Genomic DNA, 21,019 nt, shown 5'->3' on the forward strand with positions numbered 1-21,019 from the left:
AAACTTTGTTTAAAGATCTCTGATTACAGTGATAATACTATAATTTGTGTAAAAGTTGATTTATGTTTAAGCTGTGATTTATCTTGCAATTGACTTTGTCCAGGTATTATATTAATTAGGTAACATTATTTAAAAGTTTAAAGATTTGATTTTACTTATTTGGTTTAAAATTTCATAATTTACCTCTAATTATATCTATTTTCATTAAAAATAAACGTTTTTTATTTTGTTTAACAAAAAAAGTAACTGTTCTCATATAAGAAATCCTTGCAATAACCTTTTACTTATGAGTTGTACAGTAATTTTGAATATTTTGATAAGTCTTCAAAAATTTCGGTTTCGGTTTCGGCCGAAATCAGAAAAAACCGAATATTCGGTTTCGGTTTCGGCTTAAAATCGTGTTTCGGTCGGACACTAGTAATTTTGTATGAAGGGTGGGCCTAATTTTGTGCCGCTGAGTATAGTTAAGTTATATAAGTTTACTTTTTGTAATAATTATTTAAGTTATGTGCTGTGGTGCGGTGACTTGTAATTGTGTAATATTACTTTTAAGTTGTTGTTATGCTTAAAATTATAACGCAATGAAATTAATTTATAATGTGCCTTTATATTTATAATAATTAATGCAAATATTATTAATAAAACTATATTTTGTACTACCAAAATGCATTATATTTGAAATTAAATCAATTTATAATATTAATATGATAGTAAAGTATTAGCAATACATTTTCAATCAATTAACTCTATATTTACTTGAGAAAAAGAAATACATAATAATCTATTAATATACATATTTGCTGTTTTACTGTTTTATGCTTCACCAAATCTATGGCGAAAAGAAAACAAATTTTGGAGGAATGTATTTATTATTTTAATTAAGAACACAGTGAACAGCGCTGCAAACATACATTATATTGCGCTTCTTATTAATACTGTTTAAACGATTTTACTGATTTGAATTTAAAAATATTGAATAATCAAATAGGAAAAAATTTCATAATTTCAAGCGACAACGACATGGTTAATCCACATAAATATTGCACTTCTTGTGCCACCAACGCGTTCATAGGGCATTTCTATATACAAGATATCGCAAATAAATAATAAAGTCCCATTTTTAACATTTTACTTTTAAAACTATTATAACACTAAGTTACACTTATTTGTACAAATAACAATTATTTGCGAAGAAACAAGATGACTTGAGCGACCTGCCGCAAAGATCTGAAGGATAGGCAGGTGCAATAAGATAGGACGACATTTTTAGTGCACTGAACTACCAACAATATATGGAAGGAACGCTACAACCACAGGATAGTTTAGTTGTCCTTCTTCATCCTAGTGCTGGTCATGCGATAGATGATGGAGTCCCTGCCAGGGTCCATATCCATGATGGCGTAGACAATGGCGACCAGAGCGAATGCGAACACAACTGAGAACCACAGGATGATGTTGAAGATGGCTGCGTAGTCGCCTGAGTATGAATCCTCTGTGGTCTGAAATCACATGTCACATTATTAGTATTATTACTTGTTACATATCACTAGCCAATCACTCTGCAATTCCTTTATCGCCATCCCGCGGGTTCTATGCAATAGTAAGGGATAAAATGTTGTATGCTCTAGTCCAGAGACAATATTGTCTAACACACTAATTATCACAATTGTTTTTAAAATTTCTTACTTTTAACATATATGAGAGAAAGAGATGGTGAATAAAACCGCGAGCGTCCGCGCAACGTTGTAAACGTTTAAAAGGCCAAATCAATCCAGTTGTTTCAGTGTGAATGAGTAACAAACGTATATAAGGGCACAAATTTTCGCATTTTTAATATCAGTACAATCTACTTAGCAACCTTTTTAAGATATCTAAGCTACTTCAACATACAAAGTACAATACAGTAGTAAATTTAAGTGACTGACTACATAATATAACATACTTAATGAATACTTATTATTATTTATTTATTTATCGTATGGCTTCTGGTTCTCTACTTCAACTAAATATTTAATAGGTTAGACTTAAGGTATGCTAGTGCATCTGTCGAGAGGGTTTTAATGTCTGCCGATTGCCCGCTAAATTTGGTGATTGGGCAAACAGTGTCGGTATTAATATCGACATACAATGTTATAACAGATGTATGCAGACATCAAAGTCTGTACACAATATACACACTGTGTGCAGACGATGAGCCATTTTGAAAATCCAATTAACCAACTTCTTTTAACTCTATGATACATAGTTAAATTTTAAACAAAGTATGTGACCACTACTGTATCGTAAAGTACATCTTACACTATTCCCGCCGTCTCCAGAAGAATTGGTTCTTGCAATAAAGTCACTTGTTTCTGGTATTATGTCATCAGGAATTGAAGGTGCAGCTACTGTCGTTTGCACCTTTAGATAACAATAGACTTTCACAAAAGTAAATGTTAAGGTTCTTACAATCGCTAAACATCTTAATAGGGTATTTAAAAGTGAACCCTGTGACTATTTGTTTTTCCAAAAAAATAAATGACCAAGATGCAAATTTTCAAGTTTTCAATAATGTTTTTGGGCCGTTTCATAAAAAGTTGTACACAGCGTTTTTGGGTTGTCCCATACTTTTAACATTATTTTTCATGTATAAGGGGAACCTAAGTTAGTAAAGAAAATATTGCTCCTAAATCTACATTTCGTTTTCTACAACTTAGTATTTTCTTTTTTCTATCAAGTATAATAGAAAATTTTATAAAAAATATTTTTTGTTAAAAAAAGTACTAAATTTCCCTGTCCCACGTCGATTGCTCTACAAAACTAAGGCAGTTTTTTCAAAAATGGCGTTCCTAAAAATCAACGATGAGCAACTATTCATAGTTTGATATATATTTAATGATATTCTTTGAACATTTTCCATTTAAAACCATTACAAGTATTTTAAATTAATAAAATTATTCTGAGACGTAAATTGAACTTTGTGGAATTTTCCATTCCGAAACCGCTATTTGGGCATAAACTGTAAATATTATTTCCACTATTTGTTGGCATATTATTCAATCTGGCTACACTAAGCAAAAATAAATAAATAACCGCCTTGTTCCGTTGGCCAATTGCCGACAGGGACTCATCGTTGCACGACGTTCGCTGCGGTAACATTTTGTGATTCCACAATCCGAAACCAAATTTCTGGTAAACTTATAATAAATCATTTGTATATATTTATTAGTGTATCAATTATGTATTCAAAAAGTAAATTTTCGCTCTTTGAACTTGGTTTAAAGTTTATTTAATTTAATATTTAATTAAAACCAACCACAAGTAGTGCTCCGTTACTTCCATTCTGAAACCCAAACGCCAGTTTCGTAGAAGTGGAACGAAAAAAGTAACGGAATAGGAGTATAAAGCGGCATACAAAATGGTGGTTTTAATAATTTAGTTGAAAAAAATTTGGTATTCATTGTTTTGTGCTAGTTTAATTTAATAGCCACGAATGAAGTTAAACGTTTTTTTAGGGCCCCTAAATGATTATTTGCGCAGACGTGGATTGCTTCTTGACAAGAAGTAAATTAATTTCGCTAGCAGCATCAACGTGGCCATGGATTTTTAGATTTTTTATATTTTTAAAAATTATGGACGTAATTTTAATAATCTTGCTGATATTAGTACGCCGCTTAATTTTATGAAAACTTTCCAAGTAAAATGTTCTTAAATACAATACATTTTAGTAAGGTTTGTGTCATTTTTGTGAAGGAGACTTTAGAATTTATTCCGTTACCAATATATTTCTTTCCGTGACTGTCCCACACAAGAAATATTTTTATAGGCAAAAATATAATATACTTTGTTAATTAAGCTACTTTTTGATTATTTGATAAAATGCTGTTGGGTTTTGTTATTTTAACAATAATTGATCTCATTAGATAAACCTGTTTAATAATTGTTTGTGAAGAAAAGTTTGATTAATTTGATCCTAATAGTAACGTAATGGAAGTATAAGTAGTCGATGTCCAACTAAGAATGTAATTCAGTAATTTACTCTATCAGCAATGTTTATAAATTAATTAGAAAATTGTAATCCTATTATTTTATTTTTTATCACTGTGACAAGTTGGTCACGGAATGGAGCGCTTGCATCTCTCCTACTTTGGAAAATATTTTTTTAATCCATTCCAAATAACTATTTAAAGATATAAATTACGTTTTGTATAAATTTATATATCAGGGCATACGTAAATATTATTTAAATTAATTTACAGTGAGATTGATTTTGAACCCATGATTTTTCGGTGTGTACAACGTTTTATGAAATGGCCCTTTTGATGATTGAATGAAAAAGTGGGTGCTAGTATTTTTGGTTCTTTCCACTAGAGTGAAACTGCAAAAAAAGCTGTTGGTTATAGGTATAATACTATCTTACCAAGGTGGAGGTTTCTGGTGCGGGAGCTTCGCGGACAGTACGGCGAGTGTGGGCGACATCGGTGGTGACGGTGGTCACGAGAACTGATCCATCGTAGGCTTTCACAAAGGCCAGGCTAAGGTCCCCAATGGCCTGACCTAAAAAAAAAAAAAAAAAAAGCTGTCTTTGACTCGTTTCTTTTGACCCTGTTTTTCATGTACACGCCCATAGAAACTGACTTGAGCTTCTATGGGTGTGTACATGAAAAACAGGGTTGGTATTTCCAAGTTGGTATTATCCAGGCCGGTAAAGAGTCACCTGTCAAAACGAATGAGTCAAAGACACATAAATTCTTTTTTAAAGTTTTTTTGTTCAGGGCTATGGAACAACCCGTAACCGGCCGGACTATCGAATTTGTCGGTAAAGAAAACTCTAACTTTTTTAAATTAATTGATGGTACTTAAAAATCTGATTTTTTTTTTTTAATTATAAAGGTTATTCCTATCAATAAAAAAAGTTTCAAGCGTTTCTAAAATTTTCATCCATTCCCCATTACTAATCTTGTTATGTTTGTATCCTTTTTGAACATGGAAAAAAAATACTTACCTAAGAGCTTCTTTGCCTCTTTTACTTGCAGAGAGTTGGGGCCATGGAAGTCAGACAAAGCATGGAGTGATTGTAAACGGAAGTTGTAGAAGTCAATAATATTGTCAGCCGAGATGACACCAGACTTGACCTGAAGTAAAGTAAAAAAATACGTATTTAATATTTTCAACTTGCAATTACAAAATACTTATGATAGGTGGATTATCATCATGTGCACACAGAATTACAATCACTATCATAATTTTTTTCTATCAAATGAAAATGAGAAGAGGATAGGAAAATGGTAAAGTTTAGTCATGGAAAAGTTTAGTTTTATATTATGTTATTGGCAATTTGTGTCAGTCCCGTTTTGAATTGACTTTGTATGACCATAACAAATATTTAACATCAGTGTGTGTACATGTGGTGTCTACAAAAACACCACAAAAAAAAATGTAAAGCAGAGCTCAAGGTCGTCCCTGCAAAAAATATTTATTTATATTTATTTATTTATTGTTAACCAGTCTCATATAAAGTAACTCTTCATTTAAACTTTAAATTTTTAAAACTTGTTTTTCCATGATCAGATGGTTCTCTAATTTTTTGGCAAAAAGATTTTTCCCAAATGATTCATTTCCCAACTGATTTATGTATATAGATGAATAATTTTCTTTTACACTGTAAGTACCTACTTCAGAAATGTTATAAATAGACCTGGCTATTGGAGGTGCAATTTGGTACCTATCTAAAATATAAATATAAAAATAATAACAAAATGTTGATAATTTTTCTTTACCATAATGAGATAATGACAATCTAAGACTTTAATTAAACATGTTTATTTTGTAAAACAGGACTAATAACAAAATGAATAATATATTTTTAATTTTTAACTTCCTGAGTCTGACATTTTTTAACAAACTTAGTGCTGAAGACCTAGACGTGGTTGACCTGCTGTGTTATTTTGGATATTATTTCAAAATTCTTAAAATTCTTTATTCAATAAACAATTTGTACTTTATAAAGTACACTTGGCTGTTATTCTTAGTGTTAATTTGTCCCTTATAAAGTATGAGAGGACTTAGCAGGATATACATTTAAAAAAAAAAACAATATACATTTTTAGAAATATGTCTTGTAATATTATTACTATTTTTTTTATTAAAAATATAGTAATATATTTCAAAATTTATTTTTAATGTCTTAATATATTACTAATTTTTTATAAAAATATAGTATATTTCTAAAAATTAATAGAGCTAAGATTGGTTGGTTGGTTATTTTTTTTTCACTTAAATATTTTAATACATATTCATTTTGTAAAAACATATTCCTGTTTTACAAAATAAACATGTTTAATAGTAGTCGTTTTAGTATTTAGTTAGTATTTTAAAGTATTTTTTAACCATCCCTAAAACTTGACAGCTACCAAATTGCACCTCTGATAGCGGGGTCTAGTTATAAAACTAACCTAACCCATTATATGGTTCTACAGGATAGTCCTAAAATATATCCTGAATATATCAGTTTTAAAAAAAAAGGTTTTTTCATATTGAAACAGTTGGGAAATTTATCATTTGGGAAAAATATTTTTATCAAAGCCAGGATTTCTGATTAGATCTTGATAAGAATTAAATTCATAAAAATAAATAAAATATAAAACTGTACAGTGACCGTCAACAGTATTTACCTTGGCAGTGATAGCTTTTAGTGTTTCAAGCTCATACAGGAATGAGTAGTCTTCTTCTACAGAGTACTTCAAGTGTTGGTATGCCTGCTTGCTGACCTTGGGTGTTTTAATTTCACCAATGATATCAGCATAGTATGCAAGCTGAAAATTCAAATAAAATTAACTTTTAAAAGTTACAAATATAATCCATTAGTGCCCATGTTGGTATCAAAAATGACCCTTAATATGCGAAAAAAAAACCTATGTTTGAGCCCTTTGTTTCAAATAATATTATTAACATGGATAAGATAAAAATACAAAAACATAGCCTTAAATTTAGGACTGATCTGGGCCAAAGCATACAAAAGGATAAACCATAAAAAATGTGAACTAGCTGGCAGCTAGGTCTTAGGCTTTACTTATAAAAAAGAGCTGGTGAAACATCTATTCAATCATTATACAATTTTAAAATTATAATGTAGCTAGAACAAAAAAAAATGTATTTATACTACACCTCATTAGGGTCCGAAAGCTTGACTTTGACAAGCTTATTGCCACCATTGCTGAAGCGCTGCTTGATTCTGTGTTGAATTGCTTCAAACGTATCTGGTTCATACTCATCAACAACCAATGGGAAGGCATGTGATTTGAGACCTGCCTGTAATACAAAAAGTATTGGTTATAACTTGTTTGTTAGTCACATGTATGAAAAGACTTGACCTTAATAAAATTGAAACTTACCAAATTTCCAAGGCTGGAAACTCCATCGATGTAGATTTCAACCACTGCTTCAGGGGTAGTGAAGGGATCTATTATGGAAAGTCCATCCCACTCAGCATCCTATAAAGATTATAAAATTAGATATCTCCACACTATCTTCTTTCTTACATGAGAGCATATACAAACCTCTTCTACTGATAGTCCTAGAGAAGCGGAGAATATTTCTTTCAGCAGGCTTTCGAGCGTTCTGCTTGCTCCTGTGAACTTCAGGGATCGAGGGGTGTGAATCACATCGAATTCCCCAGCGGCCTGGGAGCCTAGAATCAAATTTAATATCAAGCAACATAAACATACCTGCTGTAGAAATGATAGATCTACGAAATGTATAATTCTATACTCACCGACTATTAATAAAACAAGAGAGAACCAGAAAACGACCATTTTCACAGCCATTTTATTCGACTAAAAAAAATATTCTACTGGCTATGGGCGGACTGTCATATGATTTCAGTCTTGCCACACAAATTTTTATTTATGTTGCTAGGTGAAATATTGTTTCCTCATGTTTTTGTTGATTATGTTGGTAGAAGCTGTATATCGGATATCGACCATAAGCAAGCAAATAACAATGACAGATAGAAAACTTTTATTGCACTACCTACTCTAAACTCTTCTCTTCTCTTCATTTCATAATACTTACTTGTGTTTGTGTTGTACCTTGCCTCATAACTGTCAGTCGTCAAGTTTATTGATATTTCGTGTCATTGTTGAGGTTTGTTTTGATAATAAATTACCGTTACTTAAAAATCATATTATTGACTTAAATGATTAAAAACAATTTCATTTACCATACATAATTTAATTCATCTTTACAGATTTTGGTCGCTGCTTAAGAAATGTCCCACAGAAGATCAAGTTTTCAATCCAATGATTTGTTTCCTAGAGAAATTGACATCGAAGTGTGTTTAAAAACATTGAAAATATTCCAAAAAATAGAGGGAGATGTTAACTGTGTTGTGTGGGATGCATCTTTGGTATTGGCAAAGTACCTTGAGACTATGTCTCAAAATAAGGCAGACTTTTTAAGTGGAACAAGAGTATTGGAACTTGGATCTGGCTTAGGGGTGGTTGGTCTGACAGCTGCGACATTAGGGTAATTAGTTAATTACTTAATGTGATTGGCGTTAATCCAATTCGGTAGTTAATATTGTTGACAATGTTATTCAAGTTTTTTTTTTCATTATCAGTGCTCAAGTCACCCTTACAGACTTGCCTGAAGCACTGCCTCTATTGAGGTTGAACATCAAGGAAAACAAATCTAAGATATCCAGCATGGGTGGCTATGCTATTGCAGAGGCCTTGGTGTGGGGCGATCACAACTCTCAGATACATAAAGATGAATTCGACATGATAGTGCTTGCTGATTGTGTCTATTATGAAGAGGTAAGCACCGTTTAAACACAAAAGATAGACAATAGAAAAAAATATAAAAAATATTTATTTCTGTACATACAAAATTACTTACATAGTACATACACATATTAGTGTTAGCTAGGCTGGAAATTTTAAGTTACTTACTACAATATTTATGCTTCCATTAAATTAAATGAATTAAATTAATTCGGTTAATCCAGAGACTATAAAGAGTTGTAAAAATAATAATTATAGGAATTAAAAAGAAGACGACACCTTAAATATTTGCACCCCAGCTATATGAATTTCAAATCTGTCAAATATTTATATTTTTTATTTATTTATTATAAAGATATACATATCACAATTGCTGGAATAGTCGGATAAATCTTATCTCTTCAAAATGGAAAGTACTCATTTTTAGGCTTCCGGAGCCAAAATGGCAAAAACGGACCCCTTATAGTTTCGCCATGTCTGTCTGTCTGTCTGTCTGTCTGTCTGTGTGTCTTGTCTGTCCGTCCGCGGCTTTGCTCAGGGACTATCAATGCTAGAAAGCTGTAATTTTGCATGGATATGTATGTAAACTATGCCGACAAAATGGTACAATAAAAGCTTGAAAAAAAATTTTTTTATGGTACCTCCCATAGACATAGTGGGGTGATATTTTTTTTCTCATCCAACCCTATTGTGTGAGGTATTGTTGGATAGGTCTTTTAAAACCATTAGGAGTTTGCTAAGATGATTGTTCGATTCAATGATTTGTTTGCGAAATATTCAACTTTAAAGTGATAATTTTCGAAAAATTTAAAAAAAATCAGGATGGTAGTAAGCACAGAACAATATCTAACTAACAAGGAAAACTATAACGGTTAAGTTTTCTTGAGAATTATTAGTAGTTTAGAGTAGGAATATTCCGTACAAAATACGGTTTGAGTTAATTTTTCGTATGGCTACTATTAGGGCGTGTTCGACACGCTCTTGCCGGTTTTTTTTCGCTGCTTTACTTCAATATTTAATATTCTCTTTCAGGCAGTAGATCCTCTGTTAGAGACACTTCAATGCTTCAGCAACACCATTACAAAGAAACCTACCATGTACTTAACACAAGAGCTCAGAGATTCTGAAATACAAAAGAAATTGTGGAAGAAATTTTATGACAAACTCACTGATCTTTTCATAGTGGAACAGATTCCAGAGGAGGAGCAACATAAAAATTACAGGAGCTCTGATATTTTACTATTAAGAATTAAAAAGAAAAGCTATTAGACCTAAGTTAAAGAATACTTACTGAGGTGCAATCATTTTATGACAATAATTTTTTACTATTGTAAGTTTTATGTGGTTTTACTCCGTATTTTATTTGTCGTAATATAGCTCCTTATAACCTACTCTCCTTTTTAAATATATATTGTATTGCCTCTTAGGAATAATAATAAGCTGATGGCATTGTACTTAATTTGTAAAAAAAAAACTTAGAAATACCTATCCATGCATTTTCTAGGGCATAATACAGATGGATACAGATAAATACTTTTGTAAATATAATTTATTACATATGATTTTAAATTTAAGTGCATTTTCATAGTTCAAAATACAGCAAGCAATTTTTTACTTATCTATTACCTCAAATGTACAAATTTAATAAAAAGTTACTCTGTTGAACAGATGTCTTAATATTATATTGTTTAATTTTACAAGTTATCATAAATTGCACATCCTACAAACTTAGGACACAATTAGGCACATGTTGACTGTGTTCTCTTTTTTTTTAATTGTTGACCAGTTTTCTTGACAATTGATAAATGAAAATGTCACACATGCTGCGCAAACATTAATTTGGGTACATATTAAAAATAGGTTTTCGTTAATAAAGCCATTTTTACTAGTGATTTATTTCAGGTACCATCAGCCAAATAAGTGCAATGTGGTCTATCAATTTTTAAACAAGTTCCTAGCTTTTTTTATTTTGGTTATGGGATTAGTTCAATTAAAAATATAAATATTACAAATTATTTATTTATTTGTTTAGAATGACTGCACAGTTATTTTGATACTATAACAAAATCGCAATTAAATTAAACTTACAAAGAACAAATCAGATCTATAGAAAACTTCCAAAACAACCAATATGTAATATAATAAACAAGTAACACACTACCTAAGTATTAGTAGGTAATTCAAACAGTCCAAATTATTTTGTGCATGGTTGCTTTTCAACCAGAACTACAATAATTTTCTACATTTTTCCACTCAAACTACCAAGCAAATAAAAAAGTAACACTACTGGCTGAATAACCAAGATCTTCAATTAACTTTTTATGGAGTATCTTCAGAGAGGTGCTCACCTTGCACTTGCAAGAACCGGAACTTTCCGGAGATTGTGAATAATTCTCATTATTGACTCCCGGTCATAATCGTCAATGGATTTCCTACATTTCCTATTATATTGTTTTTTCTCAGGAGACTGAAAATCTCTTCTATCCTTCAATTTTAACTTTCTTCCCTTCTCTAACAACTTTTTAACAGTTGAAATTGATATTCCTGTAGCAGTTGCAGCCACTGTTACTGGATTCTCAATGGAACTCTTGTTCTTTGCTATTACTTCTTCAAAATATTTATAGACATTATGAACTATTTCTTTACTTTGGCTCGATAGTAGTATTGCTGGTCCGTGTTGTCGAGTCTTGAGAAAGATACGTCATGCATACATGAAAATAGAGTTAATTCAACTTTAATGAAACATTAACGTATTTGTCTTGTTTGTTTGTATTATATTTTATTTATTACCTTACCTCCATCCATCTGTCATGTAATGTATGTTGTTGTTGTTGTTTCTTTAAAAAAATATGACTGTCCCATAGATGAGTGTGTATACTGAAATTACTGGCACTTGAGGTATCCCATCTTAGGCCTCTAGGTTGGTAACGCATCTGCAATACCCCTGGTGTTGCAGACGTTTATGGGCGGTGGAGATCTCTTACCATCAGGAGACCCACTTGCTCGTTTGCCAACCAGTCAATAAAAAAAAAAAAAAAATACAAACAGCAGGGCTAATACGAAACTCGAAGTTCGTGGCGTGCGGTCCCTCTGACACTTATGCTATTTAATACGAGAACGAGAGGGACGGTACGATACGAACTTCGAGTTTCAGAGTCTCGTAATAGCCCTGCTGGCTGATCAAACCATAGACCTATACCCATAGCTAGCTACATGATAGTAATCTGTGCCTATACCTGTATTTACTTCCTCTCCTCTGAAAGCCATCCAGTCCAGCAGGACTGTGTACAATACCGACATGATAGTTTGTGACCCGCCCACAGAATATCTTAGTTTGGTTTGGACACGTAAATGGGCGTGTCATGGACGTATAATCCCATTATAATACCTAGTAGTACGTCCATGGAGCGTGTACACGAAATATCGGGCCGGTATTTCCATGTCGGTATTATCCGTGTCGGTAAATAGTGTCACCCCTGTCAGTCCAGTCAAGCTGTCAAGTCAATGCACTTGTTTGCGGCAGTGGGTTGAAACTCCATACAAAAATCTAATGTATGGAGCTAGTGTCTTTTTTGTACCAACCTTTATTGGTTGCCATATTGGTGAAATGTATTATAGAAGATCTGTCACTTAAATTAAAGCAAATCTTGCAATTCTTCACATTTTAAGCTGTGAAAAAATAAATAAGCGAATAAAATAAACTACTAAGATATATAATATAAAAATAATTCTGACTGGATATCAACCCACAAACCTTCATCTGCTGCGTGGGAACGGACGCCTTCGCGAGATTTGTGTTTGTATTTTCGTGTATTTTTGGTGTTTTGTTGTTTAATAGCGTTGAGTTTGAGATTATTTCTCCTCCGCATTAACTTTTATTTCACTAAAGTGCATTTATTCGAGACAGGACTCTAGTTTTTACCGTAATTTTCACGGCTGTCCTTTACTAAGAAACCATTCAACATAAGGAGATGCGAAATTTGTGGTATTCAAGAAAAACATTGTGAAAACAAAATGTTCTTTGCTAGATTTCCTCTAAGTGAACATGTGTAAGTAAAGTTACTGATAAATCTTATAATAGGTGTTGAGGTTATATTTGGCTGGCCGACGTCAATTCGTATTATATAGTATCACGACAATTAAATTTTATTTCAGTTGTAAGCAGTGGGTGAAAGTAGTTGGCAACGAGATTTCACAAAATCGAAAACCCGGCTGAAGAAGAAAGCCATACCAAAATTGGGACTTCCCATGCCACCTCTTTCTGAAGAAATTCTTGAAGGGTTCCCCTAAAGATGGCAAGAACAGCCAAGGTAAACACTTTATTTTATTTTCAATTTATCTCTATTGCAACTTGACTTACTGCATCTTATAATAATAATAATAAAATAATAAAAGATATTGATTTAATAGTTTGTTTACAAATTCTACATAGGTACATAACAAATAATAAGTACAATCAAACTATCAAAAGGAAAGCGACTCAGCTTATGCCTGCACCTTGCAGAACAAAGTCCCTTGGCTGACAGGCGTGGTTTTTCAGTCGCCCCCATAAACCATAACCCTAATAAATACCATCAATACACATGCATATATTTTTTTTACATCCCTACTAATATTATAAATGCGAAAGTAACTCTGTCTGTCTGTCTGTCTGTCTGTTACCCTTTCACGTCGAAACCACTGAACCGATTTGATGAAAATTGGTATATAGGTACTTTGAACCCCAAGGATCAACATAGGATACTTTTTATTCCGGTAGAGGGCGCCACCGCGCGATAACCTAGATCCGCGCAGACGTAGTCGCGGGCATAAGCTAGTACAATATATGTTATAAATTAATTTGCTTCGTCATCAATAATAATGCTAGGTATTTTGAGTGTATAGTATAGTTGCCGGTCAGAGCATTAGTAATAGACAGAAAAATTGGCTATACACACTAATTATATTTCACCTGTATAAGTTAGTGGAAGCTTCTGGCTAAATTAAACTTTGTTTCAGGTTCAGCTTTGGAGTTGCCCAGTGTGGAATATTTACATGCACAGCCTTCTACAAGTGGTGCGCAGTGTAAAACTGACAATACAACAGGTAAGCTATCACTGATAAAAATCTATACCTTATAGCATAATTTAGAATTTTAGAGTTGATCTGATGATAAAGCTAGCGGGTGACCATAGGAACACTGTGATAAACAACACAACTGCATCGAGTTTGGACTTGTTTGTCGTCTTGACGAGTACTTTGGTAACCAGGGCATATAGTACAGTCAGCAAAAAAACTTATAATTAGAAGAATTTTCAGAAAAACTTTTATTGAACTGTTTACGGAACCTTTCATATTAAATATAATGACCCGGATAACTCACGTCTTAAATCGAGTTTAGCTCGACATGTTTCGGGCTAATCCGAACCTTTCAACCTTTCATGTACGAGTCCAACTCGCACTTGACCATTTTTTCTGTATTGTCTGTGTTTATGGTACACTTCATGTAATAACACTCCTCTTTTTGCGTTAGGGGTTAAAAATAGGTTGAGCTGCTTAGTAGTTAGAGGAGATAGAAATGGATATGCATACATACAGGTCAAAATACAATCCTCCTTTTGGGCTTCACCAGAATCGGGTAAAAACTACAGAACTAATTTCATTACATTTGGCATGGCAAGTAGATTGTTTATCAGAGGTATACAAAATTATGTATTTTCAACTTCCTTACATTTCATTTCATTCATTTGACAAGTAAAGACATATTTGACAATAAGGCAAGAAATTGCAAGAAAGTTGTCTAGGTAAACATAGGTCATTGACCTGCAATATGACAAAAATTGGATTGTGCGTACCAATTTTATTTTATCTTGCATTAGTTAGTGTAAGCTACTGGCTAAATTTAACTTTGTTTCAGGTTCAGCTTTGGAGTTGCCCAGTGTGGAATATTTACATGCACAGCCTTCCACAAGTGCTGTGCAGTGCAAAACGGACAATACAATACTACAATACAATACTTGTGTAACGTGAAACTGTATTTACCTATGTAAAGAAAAACAGATCCATGACATGAAAATAAATTATTATTAAGAAAAACAACTTTTTTTTCTTTAATTCGATCATTTAATTAATAAAAAGCGCACCACTACGTGCCGTTTTTTGACAATATATCGATAAAAAAGCACAACACTATGCTGTTACAATATCGACTGTTCCTAACAACACTACTTGTCAATGTGACTTTTTCGGCCCTGTTTAGTCTGTGCAGTTCGTTTCTTGATATTGGCACCAAAAAGACACTGAATTCATACTACAATCGTGGTATTGTTTTTGTATGAGAGTTCCGACTCTTAAAACGTAGTGATTATATACTCTTTGTTTGCGGGAATTCGTTGATAATCGCGGGTTTTATTTAAAATAATTTTAAAATGGACGACGAAACGTTTGGATCTCATCTGAATACCTTGAAGGAAATGTTATTAGACGAAGAAAAATTGGTCACCTACGTATCTATCAGCAAAGAGCTCTGTATCCACGTGAATGAAAGCAAATCGCTGATGAACAAAGTGGTTCAAGATATCAGAAAAATACAACCCGACACTAAGCTAAACATCAACTACGTTATATCAGGATTAGCTGAGGACAGTAAAGCTTATACGTATGTGTGCTCAGACAACGATATAGCTGATTATCGTAAAAAATTCAAAGTCATTTTCTTCGAACATTTATATAGTATAAATAAAGGAAAACCTGCTGTAGACAAAGTTGCTTTCATGGCGATCACAAATTTTCAGGATTATCATTTATGTTCAGGCTTAATTAAAAGTACTTTGTGCTCAAAGCGGACAGCGGAAGAAATTGGTAACCTAAAATCTCACAGTGTTGTAGCAGACGAGAAACCAATTAAACCACCTGTTAAGAAGGTTAAAGAAGAGAAAGCTAATGATGTTAACATGAATGGGCATGGTGATACAAAAAAGGTGTTTGAAGTAAAATCAGAACCTATAAAGCAAGAGAAAACATCACCTAAAAAAGATAGTGCTACCAACAATAAGCAAAAACCAGTGGTTAAGAATGCTAATAAACCCCAAAAGGGCATTTCTGGATTCTTCAGCAGGTCAGAAAGTACTTCAGCAAAGAAAACTACAAAAGACATCAAAAGTGCAGACATGGAGATTAATGTGAAATCGGAGAAAAAGGATACAAACATACACAATAACGTTGAAAAAATGGATGTAGATGAAAAAATTGAAAATGAACCCAAAGAAACAAAAGTTGATAAAAAGGAAGAAAAAACTTCAGCTAATAAAAATAAAGAAACTAATGGGGCTTCAAAAAATAAAGCTAAGAACCATAACAAGTCCCTAACTCAGATAAAAAAGAATGCTAAGGTTGATAAAAAACGAAAAAGAGTTTTATGTGTTTCTGACAGTGATAGTGATGAGGAGAAAAATGATCCATTTGTGGATGAAGATGATGCACACAATCAACAGATGAACATTGACTCTGAAGATGAGATACCTCCCACCCCAGCTGTCAATACTATTAAAGTAACTTCAGCCTTGTTAAACCCTAAGAAGAGGAGAAAGATTGTTAATAAAACCTATACTGATGAAGAAGGCTACATTTTAACAAGGAAAGAAGAAGTTTACGAGAGTTTGTCAGAAAATGAAGACATTACAGAAACCAAGGAAAACATCAAAACAGACATTCAGAAAGTTGATGAGGTTTCTCCTAAAAAGTCTGAATCAAAAGCAGAAGTATCTCCTAAGGGGAAAAAGACTGGAACAAGGAATAGTAAAAAGAAAATATCTCCACCACAGAAAGGAAAACAAGCCTCTATTATGAGTTTTTTCAATAAAAAATAATCTGCTCCAGTCAAATAAATCATGGTTGTTGTTGAGAGTTTGATATAATTCTCGTCTTCTTTCTTCGGCCTTTTGGCTCAGTTGCTCCTGTTGTACATATTTCATATTGATGGTTGTTAATTAATAAAATCATGACCTTCTGGTCCCAAAATGTAATAATGTGATAATTTTTATTTTCTTGTAAACTGTACCATTAAATAAAGTTTTGCAATATCTGGCTCATTTTTTATTTTTAGCAACAGCAACAATATTTCATTCACATCAAATCAAAAAAATCTAATCAATACCATACTAAGCCAAACTAGTAGTAAAAGTATTAGACAATAGATAAAAGCTCTGAAAAAATAATATACCTACACAATACCTTTTTTTTTCTTTTTTTGTGGTGGGAAAATGCGTTACGCACTATCCCTGCGCCGTGGGGATGACGCAGAGGGTGTATGTGACTCTCCTCTCCCCTTCCTTTGTTCCAATTGGGAAGGAAGGAAGGCGGGAGGCCTACCCATTAAACAAAAACCCACCGGTATTCCCTCACCAGCCAAGTATGCGGATGCCATGGGAGCACTGAGAGACACCACGACATCCGCTGACCTACACAACTGTTTTTTTAACATTATGTAATAAATAACTGAATTAATAAAAATCTAAAACATATAATTAGGTTAGCTGGAAGAGATCCCTTTTTAGGGATAAGCTCACCTTTGTCCTCCTCTCTGTGTATTTGTATTTTTATGTTTAAGTGCAATAAAGAGTTTACATACATACATAATACTGTATACCTAGTGCGAAGACGCGTGATTTTGTCAAAATTAGCCATTAATGACATTGTAATAAGAACCAGGGCACGAGTCATCGTGAATGAATCTACCTATAAACATGTAATCAATAATCATTCACGATGACGCGTGCCGTGGTTCTTATTACAATTTCATTAATGTCTAATTTTGACAAAATCACGCGTCTAACTGGATGACACTAGGTATATTTTCTTTTGTAACAACCATATTTTTATGTAAATAAACAATGATTTTTATTCATCAGGCGGTGTTGCCAGTCGCTACACAGTGAGAAAGATGTCATTATTATGTACCTAACCTAACCTACCATTCAAAGGGGGTTCCATTTTAATTGGCCCAAATCGTAGGTGCAACAAAAATATTTTATTATGGAATTTTGCTGCCCCCTAAAAGTGCCGCCCGGGGCGGGCTGCCCCCATTGCCCCCAGTACGCTACGCCACTGCCCCCCGGGATTGGAGACTCGGGGTGGGCCGCCTCTTCCGCCCCACTGTTAGTCGGCCACTGATGACTGATTAAACCTAAAGGTCAGTGGGTTAATTGCCTGGCGAGCCTGGTGAGTGGTGAGGTGATATTGTAAGATCATTTTTTCATCACACTTGCTCGTAAGCAGTGTCATAACATGCAGGCTACCTTGGTTGCAACCCCCCAAATAGAACCCTCGACCTTAATGTGCTTGTCATGAAACCCGTGGTCGGTAAATGAGTCATTGCGCATACACAATTTCTTGTCATGAAGCCCTTGGTCGGTCGCATGAGTCAGTGCCCGTACTGATGGCGCTGCGCCGCGCCGCGTGCCCGAGCGCGCGCTCCTGCTGCAGGACTACATGGTCTACATGCACACGCACGTTGCGGCGCATGCTGAGGGAGGGGGAGGTAGAGGGCGGCGCTGCCAAGAGCACAGCCTAAGGTAAGTATCGCCAATATTTGGAAGAATTATATTTTTTCTTTTACAAATATAAAATTTTACTCGCAAATGTGATGAAAAACATTGTATGTCGCACGGCGGTACTAGAATTACAAACATCGACTCATTAAAGCCCTCAGTCTTCGACTTCGGGCATCTAATAGACTCTCGTTCGTAATTCCTTATTTACCGCCCTTAAGACACAATGTACTATTTTTTAAATGAAAAAACAAAAACTTGTTTTAGTCATTTTATTTGAGATACATCAGTGTTAAGCAGTATTATCTTTTCGTTCCGATGGCTACCACCCAGTTTGGATGCACTTGTACATCCACAAGATGCGAACATTTCGTGTTATATGTGGACGTCAAAACTTCTTGACTAGAAGCTTGCCTGTAACAAATAAGTTGATAAGTTTCTAAACAAAACTCATTGTCCACGCTACTACATTGAGGAGGGTTATATCATCAATCATCATCACTGGAGACTGGGGTAATACTCCCACTGCTGGGCACAGGCCTCCTCTCAATGAGAGGGCTTGGGTCGTAGCTCCTACGCGGGCCTAACGCTGATTGGGAACTTCACAAACACCATTAGTTACGTCGCAGGTTTGTACAGGTTTCCTTACGCGCAATGTCTTGCATCACCGTAAAAAGATCGTGGTAAAGTCCGAATGTCATTTCGCACATGAATTTCAAAAATCGAATTAAGTGCAAACCTGGGAACCCATTATCCACTGCTTGAGCATAGAGGTCAATCCACTAGGCCACCACAGCTTGTTATTATCTTCTATTTTAATTTTGGGTTAACAAGTCTAAAAACTATAAGGTCTCATTATTTACTCACTTATTTTTACAATGGTTGTCCCATACTACTTTGACGATGCCATCCATACCGGCGGAACACAGTAGCGCGTTGTCCGCTGAAGGATCGTTTGGGTCTGGCTGGACCCTGTTTGTGAGGGTAGGCCTCCCCACAGCAGACCAGTCAAGAGCGGTCACCTTACCATGGTGACCCCTATATTCGTGTATACAGGTACACGCCGCTAAATCCCATACTTTTATCTTCTTATCGTCACCTGTAAATATGATAACGAGACCCTAATAATAAGCCTCCACTGTCCGTTGTTATATATAAATGTTTTTGAATTTTTTGTATTTTATTTCAATCTATACCTTCATATTATGGGTATACTGTATGGTTTGACCCCTTTACGAGCCAGTCCGACTCGCACTTGACTATTTTTACTGGTGTGCCTTGAAACTTTGATGACCGAAACGTGTGCCGTTAAAACCAAAAGGTTGAAAACAAATAAAAAACTTTGACTACGATCACATCGTAAATTTGGGATTATCAAAAAAATACCAATGCTTTTTATTATTTTTTTGTACAGAAAAGTCAGTTATAAGAAGCCATATATACGTTTATTAAAAAAATATTATATCATAAGAAGAAACTGAAAACTATTTCGGTTGATGATGCCAGTTTACTCTAGTTCTGCCACACCAATGTTTGTTTCATCATCTTGATGCGTGATGATCTGTATGCGTTGTTGAGCTTATATTGATGCTGTATGTTGAGCATCAGCATAGTTTCATTTTTTTATCTGTGGCGGTGTGGGGAACTGTCAAGAATGACATTCTACGACGACACTTACTACCACTGTCCATGTGTAATTGAGAAGAATTCTAATTTTCACAGAATAAAGCACATCTTGGATCGTCTACGACGAAGAAATTGCTTATTTTATGTGTAACAATTAGTAGTAATAAATAATTACATTAAATTAAAATTAAATAACTGGAGAAACCATTTAACAAGGATTTTTATCTCAAAATGGTATTCGATTTACAATCCCAACTTAGTCCATACTTCCATACTATCCATACTTCCATACTATCCATTACTATTCCATATCCTATTATATATAAATGCGAAAGTAACTCTGTCTGTCTGTCTGTCTTTACGCTTTCACGCCTAAACCGCTGAACCGATTTTGATGAAATTTGGTACAGAGATAGAATAGACCTTGGGAAAGAACATAGGCTATCTTTTATCGCGAAAAAGAGGCTTTAAGGGTTGAAATAGGGGATGAAAGTTTATATGATGGAAGTTCGTCGCTGTCGAAGATAAAACCATGAAACTTGGCATTTAGGCATTTAATCCATACTATCCATACTATATTATAAATGCGAAAGTAAACTCTGTCTGTCTGTCTGTCTGTCTGTTACGCTTTACGCCTAAACCGCTGAACCGATTTTGATGAAATTTGGGTACAGAGATAGAATAGACCTTGCTGTGACCTGGAAAGAACACAGGCTATCTTTTATCGCGAAAAAGGGTCTTAAGGGGTTGAAATAGGGATGAAAGTTTATATGGTGGAAGTTCGTCGCTGTCGAAGATAAAAACCATGAAACTTGGCATTTAGGTTTATTATAAGAAATAAGTCGATTTGGTTGAGCTTTTTTGAAAATTCGGACCTGTGAGGATGAAATTATATGGAAGATCGTCATTCATTCATCATCATCATCAGCCTATGTTCGTCCACTGCTGGACATAGCCTCTCCCATGGCACGCCACTGAGCACATCCCCCGGCTATTCTCATCCAGCTCTTGCAGCCGCCTGCGAAGATCATCGCTCCACCGAGTCTGAGGACGTCCTACGCTACGTTTGTCGATCCGTGGACTCCACTCAAGATCGTCATTGTC

At 34.2% G+C, this 21,019-nt stretch overlaps 3 protein-coding genes and 1 long non-coding RNA gene across 5 annotated transcripts; 2 read left to right on the top strand and 2 right to left on the bottom strand.

Moving 5' to 3' along the window:
* Positions 1-1,112: 1,112 nt before the first annotated feature.
* Positions 1,113-7,864, bottom strand: ATP6AP2 (ATPase H(+)-transporting accessory protein 2). 2 transcript variants are annotated; one of them, XM_074096346.1, is made up of 9 exons: positions 7,754-7,864; positions 7,539-7,669; positions 7,374-7,472; positions 7,147-7,290; positions 6,654-6,794; positions 4,985-5,114; positions 4,400-4,536; positions 2,299-2,400; positions 1,113-1,499 (listed from the first exon to the last, which is right to left on the bottom strand). In XM_074096346.1, the coding sequence occupies exons 1-9, from the start codon at positions 7,803-7,805 to the stop codon at positions 1,323-1,325; spliced, it is 1,113 nt and encodes a 370-aa protein (XP_073952447.1). In that variant the 5' UTR covers positions 7,806-7,864; the 3' UTR covers positions 1,113-1,322. The 2 variants fall into 2 exon arrangements, with proteins under 2 accessions (XP_073952447.1, XP_073952448.1); XM_074096347.1 differs by lacking the exon at positions 2,299-2,400.
* A 102-nt stretch (positions 7,865-7,966) lies between these two features.
* On the top strand, positions 7,967-10,439 carry LOC141434078 (protein N-lysine methyltransferase METTL21D-like). Its single transcript, XM_074096351.1, has 4 exons — positions 7,967-8,124; positions 8,228-8,505; positions 8,600-8,795; positions 9,795-10,439. The coding sequence occupies exons 2-4, from the start codon at positions 8,249-8,251 to the stop codon at positions 10,029-10,031; spliced, it is 690 nt and encodes a 229-aa protein (XP_073952452.1). The 5' UTR covers positions 7,967-8,124; positions 8,228-8,248; the 3' UTR covers positions 10,032-10,439.
* A 4,676-nt stretch (positions 10,440-15,115) lies between these two features.
* LOC141434382 (uncharacterized) lies at positions 15,116-16,829 on the top strand. Its single transcript, XM_074096802.1, has one exon. It carries the CDS (start codon positions 15,170-15,172, stop codon positions 16,607-16,609), a length of 1,440 nt encoding a protein of 479 aa, XP_073952903.1. The 5' UTR covers positions 15,116-15,169; the 3' UTR covers positions 16,610-16,829.
* Positions 16,830-18,546: 1,717 nt separating this feature from the next.
* LOC141434383 (uncharacterized) lies at positions 18,547-19,420 on the bottom strand. The gene is made up of 2 exons (XR_012452049.1): positions 19,157-19,420; positions 18,547-18,703 (listed from the first exon to the last, which is right to left on the bottom strand). It is a non-coding gene; the product is annotated as an uncharacterized lncRNA (long non-coding RNA).
* Positions 19,421-21,019: the final 1,599 nt, after the last annotated feature.

The sequence above is a fragment of the Choristoneura fumiferana genome, chromosome 13 (genome assembly GCF_025370935.1).
Source record: "Choristoneura fumiferana chromosome 13, NRCan_CFum_1, whole genome shotgun sequence".
NCBI classification, from domain to species: domain Eukaryota; kingdom Metazoa; phylum Arthropoda; class Insecta; order Lepidoptera; family Tortricidae; genus Choristoneura; species Choristoneura fumiferana.

Coding starts and splice junctions, on each gene's coding strand:
- LOC141434382 (XM_074096802.1), top strand. CDS start 15,170: ATGGACGACGAAACGTTTGGATCTCATCTGAATACCTTGAAGGAAATG.
- LOC141434078 (XM_074096351.1), top strand. CDS start 8,249: ATGTCCCACAGAAGATCAAGTTTTCAATCCAATGATTTGTTTCCTAGA. Junction 8,506..8,599: donor CTGACAGCTGCGACATTAGG/GTAATTAGTTAA, acceptor TTTCATTATCAG/TGCTCAAGTCACCCTTACAG. Junction 8,796..9,794: donor ATTGTGTCTATTATGAAGAG/GTAAGCACCGTT, acceptor ATTCTCTTTCAG/GCAGTAGATCCTCTGTTAGA.
- ATP6AP2 (XM_074096346.1), bottom strand. CDS start 7,805: ATGGCTGTGAAAATGGTCGTTTTCTGGTTCTCTCTTGTTTTATTAATA. Junction 7,473..7,538: donor TAGGACTATCAGTAGAAGAG/GTTTGTATATGC, acceptor TAATCTTTATAG/GATGCTGAGTGGGATGGACT. Junction 1,500..2,298: donor CTGGAGACGGCGGGAATAGT/GTAAGATGTACT, acceptor ATGTGATTTCAG/ACCACAGAGGATTCATACTC.